At 37.8% G+C, this 20,602-nt stretch overlaps 1 protein-coding gene across 3 annotated transcripts in view; it reads right to left on the bottom strand.

Moving 5' to 3' along the window:
• PDE7B (phosphodiesterase 7B) overlaps positions 1-20,602 on the bottom strand; it is a 169,276-nt gene that overhangs the window by 97,988 nt on the left and 50,686 nt on the right. For 2 of the 3 annotated variants that reach the window (XM_005489192.4, XM_074537608.1), the window contains one exon: positions 15,692-15,752. In XM_005489192.4, the coding sequence (XP_005489249.1) occupies positions 15,692-15,752 (61 nt within the window). Of the gene's footprint in view, positions 1-15,685; positions 15,753-20,602 lie in introns of all 3 variants that reach the window. The other variant, XM_005489191.4, reaches the window with a different exon arrangement.

Raw genomic sequence — 20,602 nt, 5'->3', positions numbered from 1 at the left:
AAGCAGCCTAAAGCTGCTATACATGTGTAGCATGTATACATGTATATATCATGCTACACAGATAAGATCTATCAGTCTGTGTTTCTTAGTGATTGTGAAAACATAGTCATCGAGATGTTATGGACTAGATCCAAAAAATGTTCCTGAACAGGGATTTTAGAACTTCAAATAGGACTCCTTGGATTTTACATCCAAGGATAAGACCCTGAAAACTCCCATTTCACTTTTGTTTGACATTGAAAATGCTTCAACACTCTGCCTGGCTCAAATTTCTTGCTTTGCTTTCTTGCTTTCTAACTTTAAAACCCAGTTGGTTTCTGAAACATTTGAGTGAGAGCATACTCAAAATAACCTCAGATTGAGATAGAGCTCAGAAGCTGCTGGTGCTTTCATGTTCCATCCGATTTGCATCCATTTTTTTTTTCCCTCCAGAAAAGAACACTTTTTCTGTAGTTCCCTTGGGTTCACTCTAGTTAGTGTTCCCAGTACCTGCCAGGTACAACTCGTCACAAGCTCTAGCAGTGACCATGACAAAGTAGGACCAAGAAGAAAAGAGATGCCTTTTCTCTATATAAAAATAAAACTGAGCGTGGAATTTATATATCAGTTTAGCATTTATATATAAGGGTTATCCGTAAATTGGGGAAGCAGGTTAAATTTCACTCTCAGTTGGGGGGAAGGCTTTTTCCACAACTTGTAGCTCCTAGCAGAACTCTTGCCTGCAGAGTTAGGTGTACTGAGCAGGACCAGCCTGTCTATGCAATAAAGAATTCAAAGTTAGTTGTGTACGTGGGTGAAAATGTGAAATGAGTTTGTAGTGTGATGGTTTTGACATGGACCTAGGATGAGGGAGAATGGAAGTCTTGTTTGAACTTCATAGTCTTCTTGGATTTTATTACATGACTTCCATGGAGGACATCTAGTCTGGAGACCAGAGTTTAGGAGTGCTTCTTCAGAAGTGTGTGATTTGAACTGGAGCAGAATTTAATTTCTTTTTGGCTTTTTAAGTCAATCTTTTTTATTTTTTTTTTTTTTCATTTTAAAGTAGCTTTACAATAGCTCTTTATGGTTAAAAAATTGGTCAGGTGCTTGTGAGCCAAATGAATTGACTGAGAGTCCTCAAGTGAACAGGGACTGTTTGCAATGAGTTTGTTCAAATTCTTTTTCTAACTGGCTGATAAGCTATATACAGATGATTTCAAAGTCCCTCTGGGACACGAGTGACTATTTCAATACTTAATAACTTTTAAAGACTGAGCCTGCAGTTTTCCTGTTCCATTGTTGCTGCTTTATTTCATGGATATATATTTGAGTTCCCCATTTGAATCAACATTTGCACTTCTGAGGCAGACTCAGACTCAAATTGCTGTGATGTTTTGCCTCAGAAAAATTACAAATAACTTGCCACAAAGTCTTGCATTACACACCAGCCAGCACTTTAGGATAGCTTTATAATGACAAGGAAAATATAGACAAAGAGCTGTTCTACCAAGAAAGATGCATTCATTCTGGTGGTCTGGCTTCAGAAACTTGATTGAAAACGGCTTCTTTGTTTGTTTGCTTTTGTGATAGTCAAAGGGTAACTGGCAAGTGTTTGTGCCCCAGCACTCATGGGAGAAAACAGCCTGGAATGTGGGAGCAGGTGTTGCACTGGCCAACTTGAAACAGAGGGAAGATGACTAAAACCCTCCTTCATTCTCATCCCTTGCCAAATTAAATCCAATTTAGAGCAATATGTTGCTACACATTGCCCCAACAATTAAAGAGGATAAAACTCCTGACTTATTTATTTTAAAACTGAAGAAGTCTTGTTTTACAGTACCATAACAACTGCTCTTACAAAAGAGATGCCACAGGATCAGTGAGCAAAGGGCGTTAGGAACAGAATTTTATATCTTTTCAAGCAGACAGCTCCTCCATGAGCAGGACAGTCACAAACTGCACAACAGCACTGATCTACAGCTGACACAGGCACTACAGCAGCTCCATCCCTCCCCTTACATCACCCATGTCACTGTGTTAATCCAAGTCATCTTCCTTTTTGTCAGATAAGTTAACTGCCACAAAGCTGGCTCACTAGAGATCTTACTTGTTAGCTCTAAGTGAACAAGGTTAATTAGGAAACATGGTAGAAACTGAAAAGTTGGCCACAAATTATTTTTATCAAAAAATTCCTGTATTTTACAGGGAATTTTTCCTATTTGTCAGAGCGGTTTAGTGCTCATTTTCTTCCACAAATGAAATTTCAGTTTTCATCTGTAAATGCTGGACTCACAGATGCTATGGGAATTCCTCAGGTGAACCTTAGCATGTCTGTCTCTTTATCCCATTTTCTTCTGTGACTGCAGTTACTCAGGCAAGCTGAACCTGCTGTGAGCTGTCACCAGGGACTCCAGTCATATGCTGGAGTAACTCAGCGAGACACACAGTGATGCACCTCCCACACAAAGGACTGAAGCACACAGACCTTTAACAACCCTGCCTTTTAAACGCCACATCAGCTTTTCTGAATCTAGAGCTTGTTACCAGCCAAAGAATTTCGCTAAAAGCTATTGGATTTGGGTCACAAGTTTTCATCTGAAATGTAATTATAAGATCTAATTTCAGGAATATGATTTTTTTCAAACATTTCTGAAGTAATTCTTCTTCCAGCCAGCTTAGGTATACACTTGCTATCAAAAGCAGGCAAGTCTTTTAGTGGAAAAGAAGTGAGCACAGTGACAGGAAAAACAAGGACAGGAACTGAATGATGGGCCCTGCCTATGTGAACCTAAACTTCTGGTGTAGCTCCCACCAAGGGAGTTAAATATGTCCATAATATGAGATCCTGCATCACATCTTGTTACTCTCAAGGCAGCTTCAGCAAGAATACAAAAACCAGACAGATAAAGGTGCTAGTAGCTCAGTAATTCCTGCAGATGATCTTTCCATTTCAAGGAAGATGATTTCTGGCAGGACAGTGTTAGAGGGATTTATGCTGTTTTGCAGAGGGAGGGCTTGAGGCTGCACAGCTGCCAGGCTAAAACCTTTCTAGATCTACTACTGGAAATTCACTTAAAATTAAGCACCAGCACCACCTTCCCCCAACAAAGATTAGGAACAAAAAATGCCAAGTAGGAAATGTTCAGGGTGAAGAGAGAATTGTGGTGATTCTGATTAAAATCAAAATCAAACTCTCCCCCATCCCATTCTAGGATTTCAGAAAGCTTTTCAGCAAACATCTGCCTCCAGTTTCCTCTTTGTTTATTCAGTCATCAATTATCAAGAGACTTTGTTTTGTCTCAAAGAGCTGCACAATTTGAAGCAACTGTGGTATCTGAGATGGTTCTGCCTAAACAAAACACAGATTCCTTCTGGCACAGAGAAACTGGTTTGGATTAAAATGAAAATAGCCAAAACCAACAGCATTTTCTCTGTAAACTGTTCTTAGGTCTATTATAATGTCATTTTCCCCCATGAAACAAATACACAGATTTCAAAAGCCTTGAGTCTTGTTCTCAAACAGCAGAAAATAAATGAGATTTGACATCATGATTTATTCCATTCCTTTTTTTTTGAAGAAAAGTGAAATATGTAAATAATTAAAGTAATGCAAATTTACATTCTTCTGGTTTCTTAAGTATTATGACATGCACTTGCCTCAAAAGCCTCCAGGACAAATGTACAATGGCAGCAATTGCAGTTGTGCCTTTAATGTGGTAGCTCCCTGGACATATTATTACCTGTGATAAACCAGTGGATTAATGTCTGTTGTTACACTTCCTGCTGATAACAAGAAATCACAATGAGGCATCTGCCATTCATCTTCCCTTTCCAGCAGAACTCTGTCAGTGACTGCCATTGTTGTTACATCATGCAGCTGCTAGCTGGGGACCTGAATAATTTATGCTACTCCTTAACTTACATCAACATCATCACAACTCTTTCCACAGGAGAAGTTCCATGGTGATTTTAATTGAATATTTACAGAGTGGCTGGGTGTTTTGGCAACCCTATTTGAGGTTTAAAAAGCAAAGCCAAATAATACCAGTTTAACAATGATTTTTTTTTTCTATATTGCAGATACTGCCCCAAGTCCCTAAATATAAAAACTTCGGATACCAATAATTAAAGAAATTAAGTTCCATTAGAAAATCTTCACAGGGCAGTTAGAGCTGAGAAAAGTAAAATTTCTGTCTCTTTCTTAGACAATGATCCTTCTCTTGACAAATTCCTATCTCAACCATCAAGGTTCCAGAGCATTCTAGGACTTAACAGTCATGTATCTCAACTATAAACTTGTCTTTCTACTTTTGTAGAAATCTGAAATATAGCTCATGGGGTGGAAATGCACAGGCTTCTTTTTAAGAGTATGTTCAAACATCATTTATTAACAAAAGATATTATAGTGTATATAAATATATATATGTATGGGCTATCTTTACATATTGTTATCTAACTGAAAAGATACTGAAAGTAACTGCCCCTTCTTCTGTCAGCAGGATAATATTCTTCTTGATATGAACATGTTATACATTTCTGCTGTCAGTTTATTGCACTGTTTTCAGATGGAGGAATCAATTCTAGTCCACTAATCCTTGCTTTCTTCTAAGTCTACTAATAAAGTGTATGATCCCAGTATTTCTGAGTCCTTTCATTATCAATCTCCTTTATGAAATGAAAAGATATCTCAATTATAATTTGTCCTATATATGCATGAATAAAATGTGAAGATCTCATTATTATATGTTAATAAACAAAGCTTTGCAATATGAATAACTCCTTTGAATTAAGTGTTAAATTAAATTTGCTCTTTATAATCTATAAGCTCAATGTAAAATCCTGATCTAGACTTAAAAATCATTTTACCTTATGTTTCAAAAAGGACAAATTTCTCATTGGACTAAATCACTTTTGCCATTCCCCATAAACCTGCCCTCATATGAGTATATAAGACAAATATCTGATAAAGTTGTAGGTTGCATGCACCAATTGATGGCTTGTGTACTCGAAGTAGGCAAATGACAAACACATGCTTACAACTTGTCATAAATTATGAATTGTATACATCCTAAACATCTTCAGTTAAATCTTAACTGAGCTGAATGGTCCTGAAGGTAGGACGTGGCTACAGAAGTCTGCATGTCAGAGCAACTGCTGGGCTGAAGTCCCAATGGGTGTTGACTCTGGCAAGGTTGAGAGAAGCAGGAGCACAAGAAAAGCAAATAGGCTGAGTTAAACAGCCACAGAAGAGGACCCCAGGTCCTTGGAGGATTTTGCTTGCACTACTTCTAATCTATGTCCATGGATTAGATGTCTAGGAGCAGCCAGAATGCACTAGAAGTGCTTCCAGAGCACAGGGCTTGTTCTATTACATGTGAAAGTTGTCCAGTTTGTCTATTCCCAGACTGCTTCATAAGGCAAAGCAGAATTTGCAGCATGTTGGGATGGGATTTCAAGAACACACTCCTGAGATCATCTAAAGCACTAATGTGTACACTTTCTTTACAAATATAAGCTATAGAGTACTCTCTATAAAAAAATTACTGTGAGTTGATATTCACAATGTTATGAAAATCAAAACCATATTTGACACATTAATGGCAGAATTTAGTCTTCATGTCTAAAGATTTCACCGTACAGTCAAATTTTCTTCCCATAGGACAGCATGCTGGATCCCTTAAGCATTTGAAAAACCCTTTGTCATGTTTTCAATTTACTTTATTCAACTCAAATTCAGGAGCTATTCAGATGTCAGAAAAAGGTCCTGCAGCTATGTCAAAGGGAGAGGGAGAAATTAAGACTTCACAAAAGCAATGAGGAAAAGAATTCAGTTAATAAAAACAATTTCCCACAAATACTTTTCTACAAATATCCTGAAAACTTGAGACTTGATTTTATGTTTAAAAAAAAATTAAATCTTGCAGATGAGGTTGATTAGCCTATTTTTCTATTATTCCCTCCACTTTAAACCTGAGAGCTTTGAACACCGTGTTCAATGGTGAAAAACAAGAAGTACGATTATTCTCCTCCAATTGCTCTCATCCACACTTCACTTTCTTGAGGAGTCAGGGGGGAGAGTAGGATTCCTCAGACCAGTTTTAGACATCTAAGTCTGAAGAAAGGACCTCTTTCCTGTTCTTTTCTGCTACAAAAGGGATGATTAGATGATGGCTGTAGACTTTAATTTTTTTTTTTATAGATGTTTACAGACATTCTCTTAGATGAATTGCATCCCAGCTGTCTTCAGCACTACTTCCTCTGGAGAGTGAGAAGAATGCCCTGTGAAGGAATTCTAGTAGGAGAACTCTCTGAACTTTTCTGTAAGAAATACATTAATTTCTTGGCATAGCCAGCTACGATTCAAAAATTCCATTTCTTGTTGCTAAATAGAATTTCCATCATTTACTACCAATATTCACAGTCACACTCCATGATTTCATAAGCCCAGAGCCTCAAGTGTTTGGATCAGTTCAGTGCTTGAGCATGCACAGTGCTAGACACTGTGACTGACCCTGGCATGCAAACTCATTTCAATCTACTCATTTTTTGGCTGCAGTGAGAGTATGTAAATACATGCCTAAGTAGTTTGATGATCAACAGATGAGCTAAGAAAACAACTTAATGCCTTAAGAAGTATGAGATGTACAAGAAGACAGCAGATTATAATTAGAAATTATATTTTAATATTAAAAAAAATTAAAAAGGAAAAGGAAGCTAAAGCCATCAAGGAAAACTACTTACCCAGATAACCAGGCAAAAGAACATCAGGGTTTTTATTTGGTAGCTTTATTTTTTTATACTAGAAGTGAAAAAAATTCCTACAAATATTACACTGCCAGTTCTCAGTAACAATGAGAAAATTAACAACATTCAAAACAGAAAAAATGTTTAGCTCCAGAATATGAGACATTCTTATAATACAGAGCAGAGAAGAATACAGGAAAATGCCTTCTTAATCTAAGAAATTTATGAGCATGTACAGTCAGGAACTGAGTGCTTGAAAACACAGGAATTCCATGGCGTTCTCACACATTAATCACTCTTTCTAAGGGTAGCTACACAATAATCTGTAGGACATTGCAGAGACAGTGAAATTCCATGGTATCACCAAGTAAAAATTAAAGAAGCAAAGATTAATTGCTGGAGATGAGCTCAAACCACAAATTATAAATCTGAACATTTTAAATCTAATTTTGAAAAGTTTAGCTCTGGAGATTTTATGCTATCATGAAGGGATGGCTGATGTAAAACTATGAATAAGTGTTTTCTTCTTCAATTTGGAGATTCTTTTCCCCCTCCCCATCTTTTGAGAGAATGTTATTATAGCAGTATGGTTAGTCACAGCAATTTTCTGTACAGCATGTACTTTGGGTGAACACAACCCACTCACAGCACTTTGGACAAAGAAGATGGGAAACTACGTGAATGCAGTCCGTGCTTGGGCACGAGGTTAGGCATGAGGAAAAATCAAACTGTGAGGAAGCACAGTGAATAGGCAGTTGAAATCTATTTTCCAACAGGGGATCAGCAATAACTCATGTGACAAATACCATGAAGCAACATATGAGATCATCTTAAGTAAATCAATCAAGCCACTGTTCCTCTGCTTTTCTAAGAAGTACTTAGTTAAAAAAAAAAAAGAAAAAGGAAATGTTTGTGAAATGAAATTCAGGATTCTCCTTGTCTTACATGTGTGTGCTCCCCCAGATGCAGGGGGCTATTTCCTATCCTCCTGGAGCCATAGCCAGCATTTGTCCTTGTGCAGGGTCAACAGAGGGAACAGAGTGCACTTAATCCCAACCTGTGTAGCTTTTATTTTGGTAGGTAAGGAAAAAGTGAGTGCTGTGAGGTTTAACTATCTTGGGATGATGAAAGTTCAGAATTAAAAGGTTAACCTCTCACTAGATTACATAAATGGGCAGCAGAATGCAACCCATCTGTTTGCAACATGCTTTGGACGAAAAGGGAGACACTTGACAGACTTTGCAGGTATTTGTAGACATGCTTTGAGTGCAACTTCTGGATAGGACTTGGAAACCTGTAGCTTTTTCCTAAATTCTCAGGCAAGTCAAAAAACCTTTTTGATAGAAAGACAAGCTGAAGAGGCAGGGGTTTGGGGTATCTCTAGTTGTGAGACTGGAGGGTTTCTTTAATCATCTCTTGAGGTTTTGAATCTCAGCCAGATCTCCTGGTCCGAATGAATGGCTTTTGCAGATGTGGGCAACACAGTAACACTCTCTTCTCCAGAAAGCCATCCTGCTGTGCTTACATTATATAGATGCTGCCAAATCCTCATTACTGCATTCTCTACAAGTGCCCTGACTTCCATCTCTTTCCTGTAACAGGTTCAGACATAGGATACCACTAGATATGATTCAAATTAATCTTTATGCAATAGAAAACCAAGAATCTTAAAATAAATTTTGAAAAGTGTTTTATGCACATGCTCAAAAGGACAAGGCCAGTTTTTGTCTCCTTCAGCACCTTTCTAAAAGGTAGAACACTGCAAGAGAAGTAGTTTCAGTCTGACCTGATTTACAGGACAGAACAGGATAAACAGGTGGTCACTGTCACTCAACTACCAGCCTATATAATTACCTAAAATAGCAATTAGATCAAAATTACTTGAATAATAAGATGTTATTAGAGAGCTGCTCTTAAAAATATTCTTAGGGCATCAGAAATTTAATTTTTTTTAACTGAATTCTTACCCAAAGTAATCAAATAGTCATGAAAGCAAAAGCTGGATTTGATATTTACATTTTTGAGGTTTTAGGCAAAAATCTTATCATAGTAAAGACAAAGAGTTCCTGCTTGTTTAGCCTGAGACCGTAACAAGGTGATGAAGTGGCACAATGATGGTGTGTGTGCATCACAAAGCTCTTGACAAAGGAGTTGCTGTTGTGGCCTCATGCCCAATGGTTTGCCACTTTCTGTCTCCAAGCAACACTCCCATTGGAGCGGCAGCCTGGCATCTCAGCCTTCCACATCACCACCTGGGGATAGCCCAAGGTGGTGATGCTCTGTGCCACTGTGGCCAACAAGTCAGGGGAATTCTTGGAGAAAACAGGTGAGGTTTAGAAAATGCATTTCAGGAAGATACAGTCAACTCAGGAGGAGTTGACATGAAGGAGCAATAAGCCTCTGTTCCAGTGGTGGTAAGGACACAGAGAACTCACTTTTTAAAATTCATTTACAAGCATAGTTGCAGTATCAGGAGTTAAGTCTTATTTTTAAATTGTATTAATATTTTGGAATGCTATTTTAGAGGAAAAAGGGAAAAGTGTTAGAAGTTATTTGAAAATCTCTGCTCAATTGGGTGGAAGAACTACAGTTCCATAGGTCCTGTCTACACAGTCCTGTTCCCATCATAATAAATATTCTCATCAGAATAAATTGTTGGTAGAGAGTGGCAGTTAGAAATATAAAATACAAGTGAAAAACCTGAAGCATTGACTTATATGTTAAAATTTGGATTAATCTACATGAACAGGATATCAAAAGGAGACATGGTGTTTATCTTTCTGTATGCATTCACACCATTGCTTTATAAATGGAAAAAACCTGCTTCTCTTCATCCTGTGTTGCAAGCTGCTCATGGAATAGAAGACTATCTTTTTGTAGCAGACATCCTAAGCCTCTCCCTTCTGACAGCTACGAATTTCTGAGTAATCCTGATGGGCAGTGTAGCAACAAGCATGGATTTCTTCCTAGTCACTGTAGATTGTAGGCCTTTTCCCAACATATATACATTGCTTAATTTCACAAAAATTAATTCATGTGTTTATTTGTATCTCATTTGCACAGATTGAATACTAAGTCTGCATAAGGTCAAGTGCAGGTGTAAGTCTTCGAGTGACTGGGATATAAATAGTCCATATATTTGGCTATTTAGAACACCATTGCTCATGCATGACTATCAGTTGCAGCAGAAATTTTGAATAGAGATATAGGGTCACATTTCAAATGATGTCAGTGAGGGCTCCAGGAATGGCTCACAGGTTCTTTGTCAGTGCAGAACCATTTGACTACATGCCTCATTTCTTCTTCTCCCTTTGCTGCAGGGCAAGTTGACACATTTAATTACTCTTCAGTATTTTTTACCCATTAAGTTATTTGGTTATTTACCTGGTCAAGTTTTGCAAAGTTACAATAGATTTTTTTCCTGCCACGAGTGAAGGTGCCTTCAATGGTTATATAAGGCAGGGTCCAGCCAGCCAGAGCCTTGCCAGTACCCCTCTCCCCTGGCTTTCAACACAGTTGTTATTCCAGTAATGTCTCTCTCTCTCAAGCTGTGGTTGCCAACTCTGTTCAAATGTGTGGTGGTTTCCTGCTGTGGGCAAAGAGCCACCAAGACTGAAGCTGGATCCACTAAACTAATTTCATGGCTAAATGCCGATTCGTTTACCCGTAACTCTTCATATGCAATAAATGGTGGAAGTATGCAAAAAACCCCACTTTTTTGGGGAGATGGGGGATGTAGACACCTCTCTGTGCTGGAATATGAAAAAGTTTGTTGCCTCAAAGCAACAAGTTATGGACTAGTAGTCTGGAGAATTAAAAAAAAAGGTGGCACTACCTCAATTTTTAGAAAATAATTGCTTTTTTTGTTGTTGTTGTTGGTTTTTATTAATTTTAAACAACTATTTGTGAGGAAACTACTTTTATTCCAAGCAAGATTCATCTGTCTGCTTTTGCAAGGATTAAGTCTGCACCAAACGGGAAATAAAACTCAGCCACATCATTCCTGTCTGCATGGAATTTACAGTAATGAAAAGAAAGCACCTCAGCCTTTTGCCATGGGGCATCTGGAAGGCTTGTGTTTTAATCTTACTAACCAGCTCCTTGAGGAGGGCAATTCACATTTCCCCTGGAAGGATCTCTGCAGACAGCAGAGTTGGCCAACAAGAGATGTGACCCCTTCCAAATCTTCCCAGCATTTCATTAAGGAGTAAAGGTAAAATCTGGTGGTGAAAGACTGGAGTAACAAACAAAATAATTTGCACTTACCATCCATCGTCCTTGCTACAGTATCATCCATCATGTTGAACAGATTAAAACCAAAGGGATAACTTAATTTTGTATGAGTTGTGATGAGTGCAACTACCTATTTTCTAAACAGCATATAAGTATAACCATATCTATTCTGCATAAACAGGTAATTATTTATATAAACAAAATTGCATATATACATATATATATATATATAAAAAATTGAAGTTTCTCTTCTAGTTGGCAGACCTTTTTTGCTTCTTAGTCCTAGAGCCAGCTATGGGAACTTATTTTTTCCAGGACAGATTCTTAAAGCTCAGTGCTCTGCCATGTAGAGGTTACTGAGTTAACTTTGTTAACTGAGCTAGTTAAGGAAGTGAGAACCGGTTAAGTTGCTTTGACTTTGGACTGTTACAGGCTTGTATACAATCTTTCCCAGCAGAGTTAATTAGCTTAGGCATCCAACCAGCAATTTTCACAGCAAACTAACCCAATTATCTCTGCATGATATGATACTGTGTCACGTCTGAGCCCAGAATATGTCTGTCTGCATATGGGAAAAATTAACTTCAGGTTGTGCCATTGAAAATAGCAGTGGGTGCTCTAGGGAGAGGGATAGTTCACTTCTGGGTGTCATAATATGAATCTCTAGACTGATAAGTGATAAATGTACTCACTATCAGTCAAAATCTCTGACTGATAGTAAGTACATTTTTATAATCTCAATTTTTGTGCTATCTATAATTTTTTTAAGTCAAAATCATTAAAGGTAAAGACCATGAGGAGCCCAGGGTTCTAACTTCCAGAATTCAGCACAAAGCAAACATTTTCTGACACCCTGTTCAGCATTATCAAGCATTATAATTTTTTCATAGCCAAGTGCCATCACTAACTTGATAACAGTTCCAATTTAAGGAGAAGAGTTCAGATTTTCTTCCTTGCCCTGGAAGATCTTGCTGATGATCTGCCATTGTCTCCTGGCAGACTTGGAGATTCAAGGGAAACCTCTGATAACACACTTCTATTGACAGTGTAATAGTTTCATTACTTATATTACTGTAGAACTTCAGCTTCTCATTGTACTTATAAATTTATTCTTCTTTTTCCTAAGTAAGGAACCACTTATCTTCCCATTTCTTGAAGCACAATGGATATGCAGGGTTCAAAGTATTATCCAATGACACACTCGAGAAAGCTGATATATTTAGCTGATATATTTATATTTAGAAGTGATATATTTAGGATCTGAGCACTTCAGGTCTTCAATGGGCTAAGGTAGACCACTGACCAACATTCTTATCAAAGTTATCAAAGTTGTGTTGCTTTAACTGGTATAACACATTGTCCTGGTTTTGACTGGGATGGAGTTAATTTTATTCTTTGTAACTGATATGGTGCTGTGCTTTTAATTTACTATGAGAAAGTTGTTGATAACACACTGATGCTATAGTTTTTGTTCAGTAGAACTTGCTCCAAGTAAAGGACTTTGTGTTTTCCTGTACTCTGACTGTGAGCAGGTGTACTGAACTTGCCAAAAGGATATTCCATATCATACAGCATCATGATGATCAGGAAATAAACTTGTGTTTCTGTGGTGTGGGGGGGGGGTGTTGGCTGGGAGCTGCCAATCACTTTGGTCAGCAGGTGGTGAGCAGTTGTATTGTGCATCAATTGTTTCTCTTGGGTTTTATTCCTCTCTCTCTTTTTCATTACCACCATTATTATTGTTATTACTGTATTTTGTTTCCATTATTCAACTGTTCCTGTCTCAACCCAGAAGTTATACTTTTTTTCAGCTCCCACTGCGAGGCAAAGTGAGTGAGTGGCTGCATGTTGCTTAGTTGCCAGCTGGGATTAAATCATGACAGATAAAAGTGTAAAGAGACAAGCACAATATGAAAAATAAGAGGGAGAACATAATTTTCTGTAATGACTTTAGTGCAGATAATTACACTAACACTAAACATATTCTGGTCAGAGCACATAGCTATTATCCTTTATATCCTCAGGAAACACTGCTAAGTGACCATTTAATTTTGTTATTTTTTACACTTGAATTATATATATCCATCACTCTGATGCTGAAAGATGAGGCATTAAGTTGATTCTATGCTCTTAATCTCAGGTTGAGGGGTGTCTAGTCAGTGCCTTGAAAAGAACTTCACTCTAGGCATTGTAAGCATTTTGCATTTTAAAATTTTAAATCTATTATTTACTGTTTTCTAGCAGAAAGCAGGATTTTTACTGCAAGCTCCTCTTCCTCAACCATTACAGAAAAATAACTTCATGCACATAATCCATGTTATCTCAAGGAATGTGGACTCAGTGGCAAGCCTGGCATTACTTCTAAAAAACTAAATTTGAAGCTAGCTCTGAACCAGTAGTATAAAGCAGATACAGACATTTTCTGACAAAACCAGCTACTGCCATTTTAGAGATCAATAACGTGCAGTTTCAAATATGGACTGATCTTGCCTCAAAGATCCCTTAAGAAATACAGTCAGTACTCCAGGTTCCTGTGTTTCTTCTCTTGCTAGGGTAATTATCCTCTTGCAGTTGCTGGGACTTGCCCTCTAGATTTCTGTCAGCACTGTGTCACTGCTACATTACATGGCAGCACGACTTTTTCAGCATATTTCAAAGACAGAGCAGCCAAGAAAGAAGGCCCCCTCTGAAGGCATGCTGTGCTTTGTTCACGGGTTACACCCACAGACATTAATAATGTCATCTTTGCATTGATCAGTGGCAAACTGTGTTACATTCTCTTGGAAATTCAACTCCCTTGTTTAATATGAGACTGGGCACTGAATGGCATGTCCAACACAAAGCCTTAGGTCTTTTTGGCTGCACAGTTTCTGATTTCTGCTCTTCCCTGCAAGTTCAGTATGAAAGGAAAGGTGTCCAGAGTGGACACCCTCTGGCTTTACAGCACTACCAGAACCACAGAGATTTTTGTGACAAATTGAGACAATGGAGCTTGTCTCCAGCAGTCACTCTCACAGAAACCACAGTTTCTGCTCTGTTGGTACTTGTTAGTTTCTTCTTTCCACACCTCTTACAGAGCCAGTTCTGGAATATACAAATTGCGCTTAGAATAGTTTCAGTTCTGTACATGATTTGGAATTCCTTGGGGTGAAGTGAAAAATTCTATGTTATATACAACACTACAGTCCTTAATTTGTTAGCAACATTGAAAAATAACAATAGCAGGCGAAATATATACAGGCAAAGTAACACAAGAGCTGTAACCTCTGAGAATCAGTTACAGCTTTGGCATGTGCTCTTGGAGTCATTTTTACATTTCTAGCAGTTTCCTTACACAGCACAGCATATGTTCTCATTCTTGTACATGTATATACTACAAGACATAGATAAGAGCACATGTAATGGAAACAAGATCTTGCTCTTCTCGCTTCTCCTAAATAATTGTTTGCACTAAGAGGGATGTCAAACTCCCACTTTTGGACTCACTCGTTCTAAAAATGCCAAATGAAATGATGAACCAACCCATGCAGAAGGGGTTTTTTTGTTCTCCTCTCTCCTATCCCCCATTCTTCCTCTAATGCATAATAACATTTCCATGGATATAACTTCCTTAGAACTAGAGTATTAGGAACTCAATTGTATTTACACTGTACATTATAATTGCCATGATAAAGGATCACAAGTGTATCTTTTTTTGTCAGCTTGTTCCATTAAGGACTCCTAACCATGGATCATTGATGTAACAGATCATTATGGCCCATTGTGTCAGTTCATCTGTTGGGATCTGTGCACTACAAGCATGACAGATTTCCTCTGCAGCAATTATAGTCTGTTGTGACAATAGGATTTAATGAATCTAAACAACAACCCCCATAATCTGTTATTACAGAGCACAGCTATGCACCCAGATGGGAATTAAGTTCCTAGACATTGCCAGTTGCAGTTTTAAAAATTGTGGCTATTTCAGTATTCACTTTATTAGATGAAATGCTCTAATTTACAGCATATATTTATCTCTTCCCTGGCAGGGCAAAGGTCTTCAGAATTTAAGGCTTAATCCTGGAAGTGTTCTGTGATTTCATTTTTTTTCCGAGTAAACATTATCTCTTAGGTTTTTAGACACTTACTCCCTGCCTTTCACTGTGATACTAGCCATGCTATTAATGTTTCAGTACTAGCATTGTAGGCAAAACACAATGAAATTGGTCACAGAAATTAGTGAAACATAGCAGAATATTTCTGTATTGTTTCTAAAGAATAGGCACTTCTACTTAATATGAATTTCTACAAAGCTACCCCAGTGCAAATATGTCAAATCACATTGACTGAAATTTCCCTGACTGATGCAGCTGAAGGTCTGCTTTAGAGACTTTTGATACATGCTTGTGGAATTAATACTGTCTTTAGAAGTACAGATTTTCAGCTTTTGAATATGAGTTTTGGACTTGAGCTCATCAGAGCTTCCAATTACAGTGTTGGTACTGCTATATTTTCACCTATGCATATGGACACTACTGTGTCCATATGTATACACACTATATGTGCTTTGTTTAAATAATTGAAAGTTCATTGCAAAGAATATATTCATGAGGACTAGATGTGGATGCAATGTCTAAATGCCATTGTGGATCATCATGGCCATTATCATGTACTTTTAAGAAGAAATTCCCAATTAAATATATTTCCATATCCATACACTTGAATAAAAAAAGGAAGAGATTCTTACCCTTACCTAGCATGCGCACACATTTGGCATTCTGGTCAGGACTATCAAATGAGATTTCTCCGCACCTCTGGGGAAAAAACAGATATATTTCATTAGTCTCAGCGATAACACCCCTGTCCTCATCCTCTGATACCTCTCTTTATGCTTTGGAACTAAAGATGTTCAAGACTCATTGCAAAAACATAAAAAAGGAAAGCCTTTGCAAGTAGCCAAAGTTTGAGAAAAAAATGGTTGTTGCAAATGTGTCAGTATGGGTCAACACTGTTCTCCAGGGTGTTTGCTGAGGAAAACTCTAGGTAATGTCTTACTGCCTTTGGATCTGTCTTAAGCTAAGACTGATGTCTGCCTCTATGATTGAGGATGATTGTGTCCCTGTATATTCCCAATCAAGGAACATCATTAGAATTATGATTGGAATACAGAACTGTTACATTTTTAAACACAAGATATCATTTTTGAGGTTATGCAGACAGACCTGTCAGTTTAGCTGCCAGGACAAACATAATTGGTGTGGCCTATGGGTCTGATCCAGTTTCAATCAAAGACAATCAGTGGGCAGATCCCACTAGCTTCAGTGGTGGTTTCTTTAGCTGCTACATAAAAGATTCAGTTTTATATCACCACACTCAAAGCTCATGAGAGGGGCTTAAGGACGGCCTCAAATTTTCTAGGTAAAAGTGGTTTATACTTCCTTATCTACATACTTCAGGTTTTGGTATCCATGACCAAATGGGAATAAAAGCAGAGTGAGTAAAGTTTGGAAAAATAACTGAGAGCTGTCCATTTCCCTTCCACTTTCTTTCTCTCTCTTATGTACTGTCTCCTTTTCAGCACCTATGATGAAATTGTTAGAACTGGGGGTTTTTTTTTGCTTTTTTCATTAAAAAGATGACATTGCAACAAATATTAAAACCTGCAAATCAGGTAAGTAAAAAACCTCAGAACATCAAAGAAACTGAAACACAGCAGCAGTTTCATAAATGAACAACACATTTGGAACTCACTATTGTTAAAAACTTTTCACCTCCCTCACACTGAAATAAACACAAATAAACAAACAAAAGTCCCACACAGTCTTTTTATATATCATTACATCTAAAAAGAGCAAACAGATGCCTGTATTAACCTTCCTAGGTGGGAGCACATACTACAGAAACAATGAAAAAGAAAAACAACACCTTGCATTTCAAAGTTAATTTTACAAATGCTCTTATGCCAGCTCACTGTCAGGAGAAACAGAAACTTGATATTTATTCTTCTGAGAAAAATGCTAAAATATAGGCATGTTTTCACAGAAGTCTCCCAGCTGCTTCTTGTTAAGAAAGCATACTTAGACAAACACAGATGGTAGAAAGCACGTCAAAATTCACTGCCCACTTCACCCCTGGAATTATGGTGCTCTGTGAAAACCTTTGGTTATTTTTGATTCAGTCTCTCAGTGGTACTGTATGTCCCAGACATATTTATATAAACATCACATTTCAAGCTGGCAAATGGTGTCTTACAATATCTAACAATACTCACCAGTCCTAGCATTATGAAATTGGGAAAACAGCTAATGTTCCCCAGAGCCAACTAACATCCCATGGGATCCATTGTAATGATGGATGAACTTCGAAAACTTCGCAAGTAAGATTCAGATAACTGTATACAAGTTCATAGCCTTATCTGAATTCCCTTTATGCCACAGAAGTGGTTGAAAATCATGTTACAACAGTCAGCCTAGGAGATTTTTCACCACTACCACTTACAGCTGGAAATACCAGGAGAAAGAGCTTCTGCAGCAATTTCACTTCTGTTGCTAGTAAAAGTTCATAGGTACATGTCAGTGGGGTGAAAAATAAACTGTTACCAAACATCTCAGAGTGTCAAAAAGGACCTCTTTAAAACCTGGATTTGTAAAATGGCACAGAAATACAGCAGGAACTCACTTTTGCTCATCCACAGAATAGGGTTGCATTTTTTACTGTTAGCAAATGTTTTCCATGAGCAAGAAGTAAGGAATGATTTTAAGATTTTATCTTTAGGATTAAACTGGGACTTTACCACAAGTACTATGCATTCCTTCCAGGGATGGATAAGCTTCCTCTGCCCTTTTCCTGGACTGGCTTCCTTCCTTTTCCCATTTAGGTTTGTTCTGCCTGCTTGTACATCGTGGTTGGTACTGTGAGATGTGGCCAAAAGTCTCTCCAGACCCAATCCATTTCCAAACTAATCTTACAGCAGCTGCTCATTCCCTCCTGAAAATGTCTAAGTTGCCTATAAAGAATCTAGCAAATAGGAACTTGACATTAGATGCTGGTTATTCTACTTTTTAGTTTCAACCAGTCAGAAATCTGAGAGAGAAGGAGGAATGATCTTGGGCATACCTGAGTTGGGATACTTTAAATCTCAGTTTGGGCTTCATGGCTGGGCCCAGTATAGTATTGGTTGGACTGGTTCTGCTATATGCAATCCTGGATGTTGCCTCTGTGAGTTTACAGAGGCAGCACTGCTGAAAATAATACCACCAGTGTTCAATTCCCCTGAACTGTGAGACCCTTTGTTGTTGAAAATCTTAAAAGAACCGTTGTGTTTTGAATTGGTCAGATTTAACAAGAAATGGGTAAATACAAGTAAAATTCAACCCTCCAAGTCGTCATTGTAAATTCATATATTTTGAATAACTGAACTCTGTACTAGATCTTTCTTTTTCTCTTTTTGGAGCAAAGGAAAGCATAGATGCTTTCAGTTAATAATGTTTTCAGCAATAGAGGTGCATTTTCACATAGAATTGCAGCCTGCAGTTCATTACATATGTGAAACTTTTTTATATTTATATAGGAAAATTAATTAATAAATTACCTACTCTCTACTCCCTTTTTTGAGATCAGATGCATGACATGATATTGAGCCTGTTACACAAGCTGCAATGTAGTAAACTAGAATGGAACTTACACGTCCCCATGGAAAAGAGACTGAATCATGGAGCAGCTGAAAGTGGAGCTTAAAATAAAACAAAGTGAAAAATGAGATTAGGGACAAAAGGACATGGAATTCAGAAGAAATGTGGCATGAACTCAGTAAGATAAGTAAATTGGAGAGCTTGAAACCAGCCTGGATGACTGTGATGGCCCGGTACCGCTTGTCAGCAAAGGGGAACCCCAAAAGGCACAGGCACCATCTTCCGCAGAGAGAGGCTCTGCTGGAGCAGGGTGCTCTCAGGCAAGGTGAGAGGGGGGCTCACCCAGCAAGGCACTGTGAGGAGTGCACAGGAAGATGGGCAGCCATCTGCAAGAAGCCCTGTACCCAAACAGTGTAAGTAAAACTGCAACACAGCAGGGCATAACTAGCAGGAAAAGGCTCATGCAGAGAATGGATGGAAAATCTCCTCTGGCTACTAATGCAGTAACGCGTCTCAGGTTACTGCTCTGGTGTTACGTGATCATTCATAGGTTGGGTTTCCATTTCCAGCGTGCCTGGACTCACACCAGCTGCATTTGAGGATTTGAGATATGTGGCAATAAACAGGGTGTATGTATCCCAGACAGAATATGCTCCTAGTTTTACCTATTGAAAAACTGGTTTTGAAGTCATGCTATTCAGCTTCTATCTGTATGATAAACTAATGCATTACTCATTTTAAGGAGGAAGATGCAAATCAAGTAATTGAAATAAATGGGTCTAAACTCCTTTCTATGACAAAATTCAGCAATTAAATATCTGAAAGTGTTTTTCATGAAAATTGCAGTAAGTGGCATGTTAATTTTCTACTTATTAAAGGCATATAATTAACACTGATCTAGCGTTTAACTATTCTAATCTTGTTAGATTGTATAGTGTTTTTAAAATATAGTAGGAATTTTTCTGGCATGAAATTTGAACATGTGTAATTTTTGACCTTTTTAAGATGCAGATAACCAAGTTCTTTAAAGCCAGTTTAAAAGGTTATTGGAGTAGGAACCATATTTACAGGCTTCTTCACTCTAATCTGTTTTGTTCTACATGTCCTGAGTATGGTGCTCAACACGTCTCTTCCAACATGGCAATAATCAGGAAGGTACTTGATGTACATGATCAACCAAACATAATAATAAATATTGGATCATTTTCTTTTTGCAGGAGGTGACAGGGATTATTGTACTGCCAAACAGAGGAGATGTGTTAACTGCACACTGATGGCACATTTTTAAAGGATCTATTGATTTCTTTTTTTAAAGTAACCTTCAGTTAGTATGCTTTGCTCTTATCAATAGTAGATGGAAGTAGATTCCATATAACAATATATATATATTGTTTATATACATATATATATATAATTTCTTATTCCTTAGGAAAGTAGAGTTAAAAGATATAAACACAACTGATTAAAGGAATTTACGGCAGAGCAAAAAGCTTCTATGCTTTTATGAATAAATGGATATTCTCAGAGGCAAAAAAATGCTAGTCTTATTCCTCTTTCTGTTTTCCTATTACATTCCTTTCTCCATTACCTGTAAAAAGTACATAAATCATGTTCTCTCATATGTAAAAAACATTATTCTATTTGCCTAAGGATTATTGATGTAAAATCTGCTAACGTGAAAAACAATGCTGCTTTGTAAGTCAGCAAACTTCCATAAAAACAACAGGCCACTCATAAATAGCTGGATTCTAGGGGCAGTATTCAGAGAGCCAGGCCACATGCCTTTCATCTTCAGGCTGCATGGGAGGCCTTTTAAGGCTGACTCACTTGATAAACTATCAGAGTGTAGGGACTGTAGGATGTCCAAGGCATTGTGCTTCCCTTTCTGCCTCTCCTCTCTGACAGGGACAAAAGGGAGTACGGAAGCTACAAAGACAGACTGGTGTGTAATGTCTCTTACCTGAAGCCTTTCTGCTATGACTTCCCCCAAAATAAAAGCCTTGTAATAACATCTGCTAGTGATTAAATCAATT

This window comes from Zonotrichia albicollis, chromosome 3 (genome assembly GCF_047830755.1).
Source record: "Zonotrichia albicollis isolate bZonAlb1 chromosome 3, bZonAlb1.hap1, whole genome shotgun sequence".
NCBI lineage: Eukaryota > Metazoa > Chordata > Aves > Passeriformes > Passerellidae > Zonotrichia > Zonotrichia albicollis.
The sequence above is the reverse complement of the archived record's forward strand: the minus strand, read 5'-3'. Positions and strand labels throughout refer to the sequence as shown.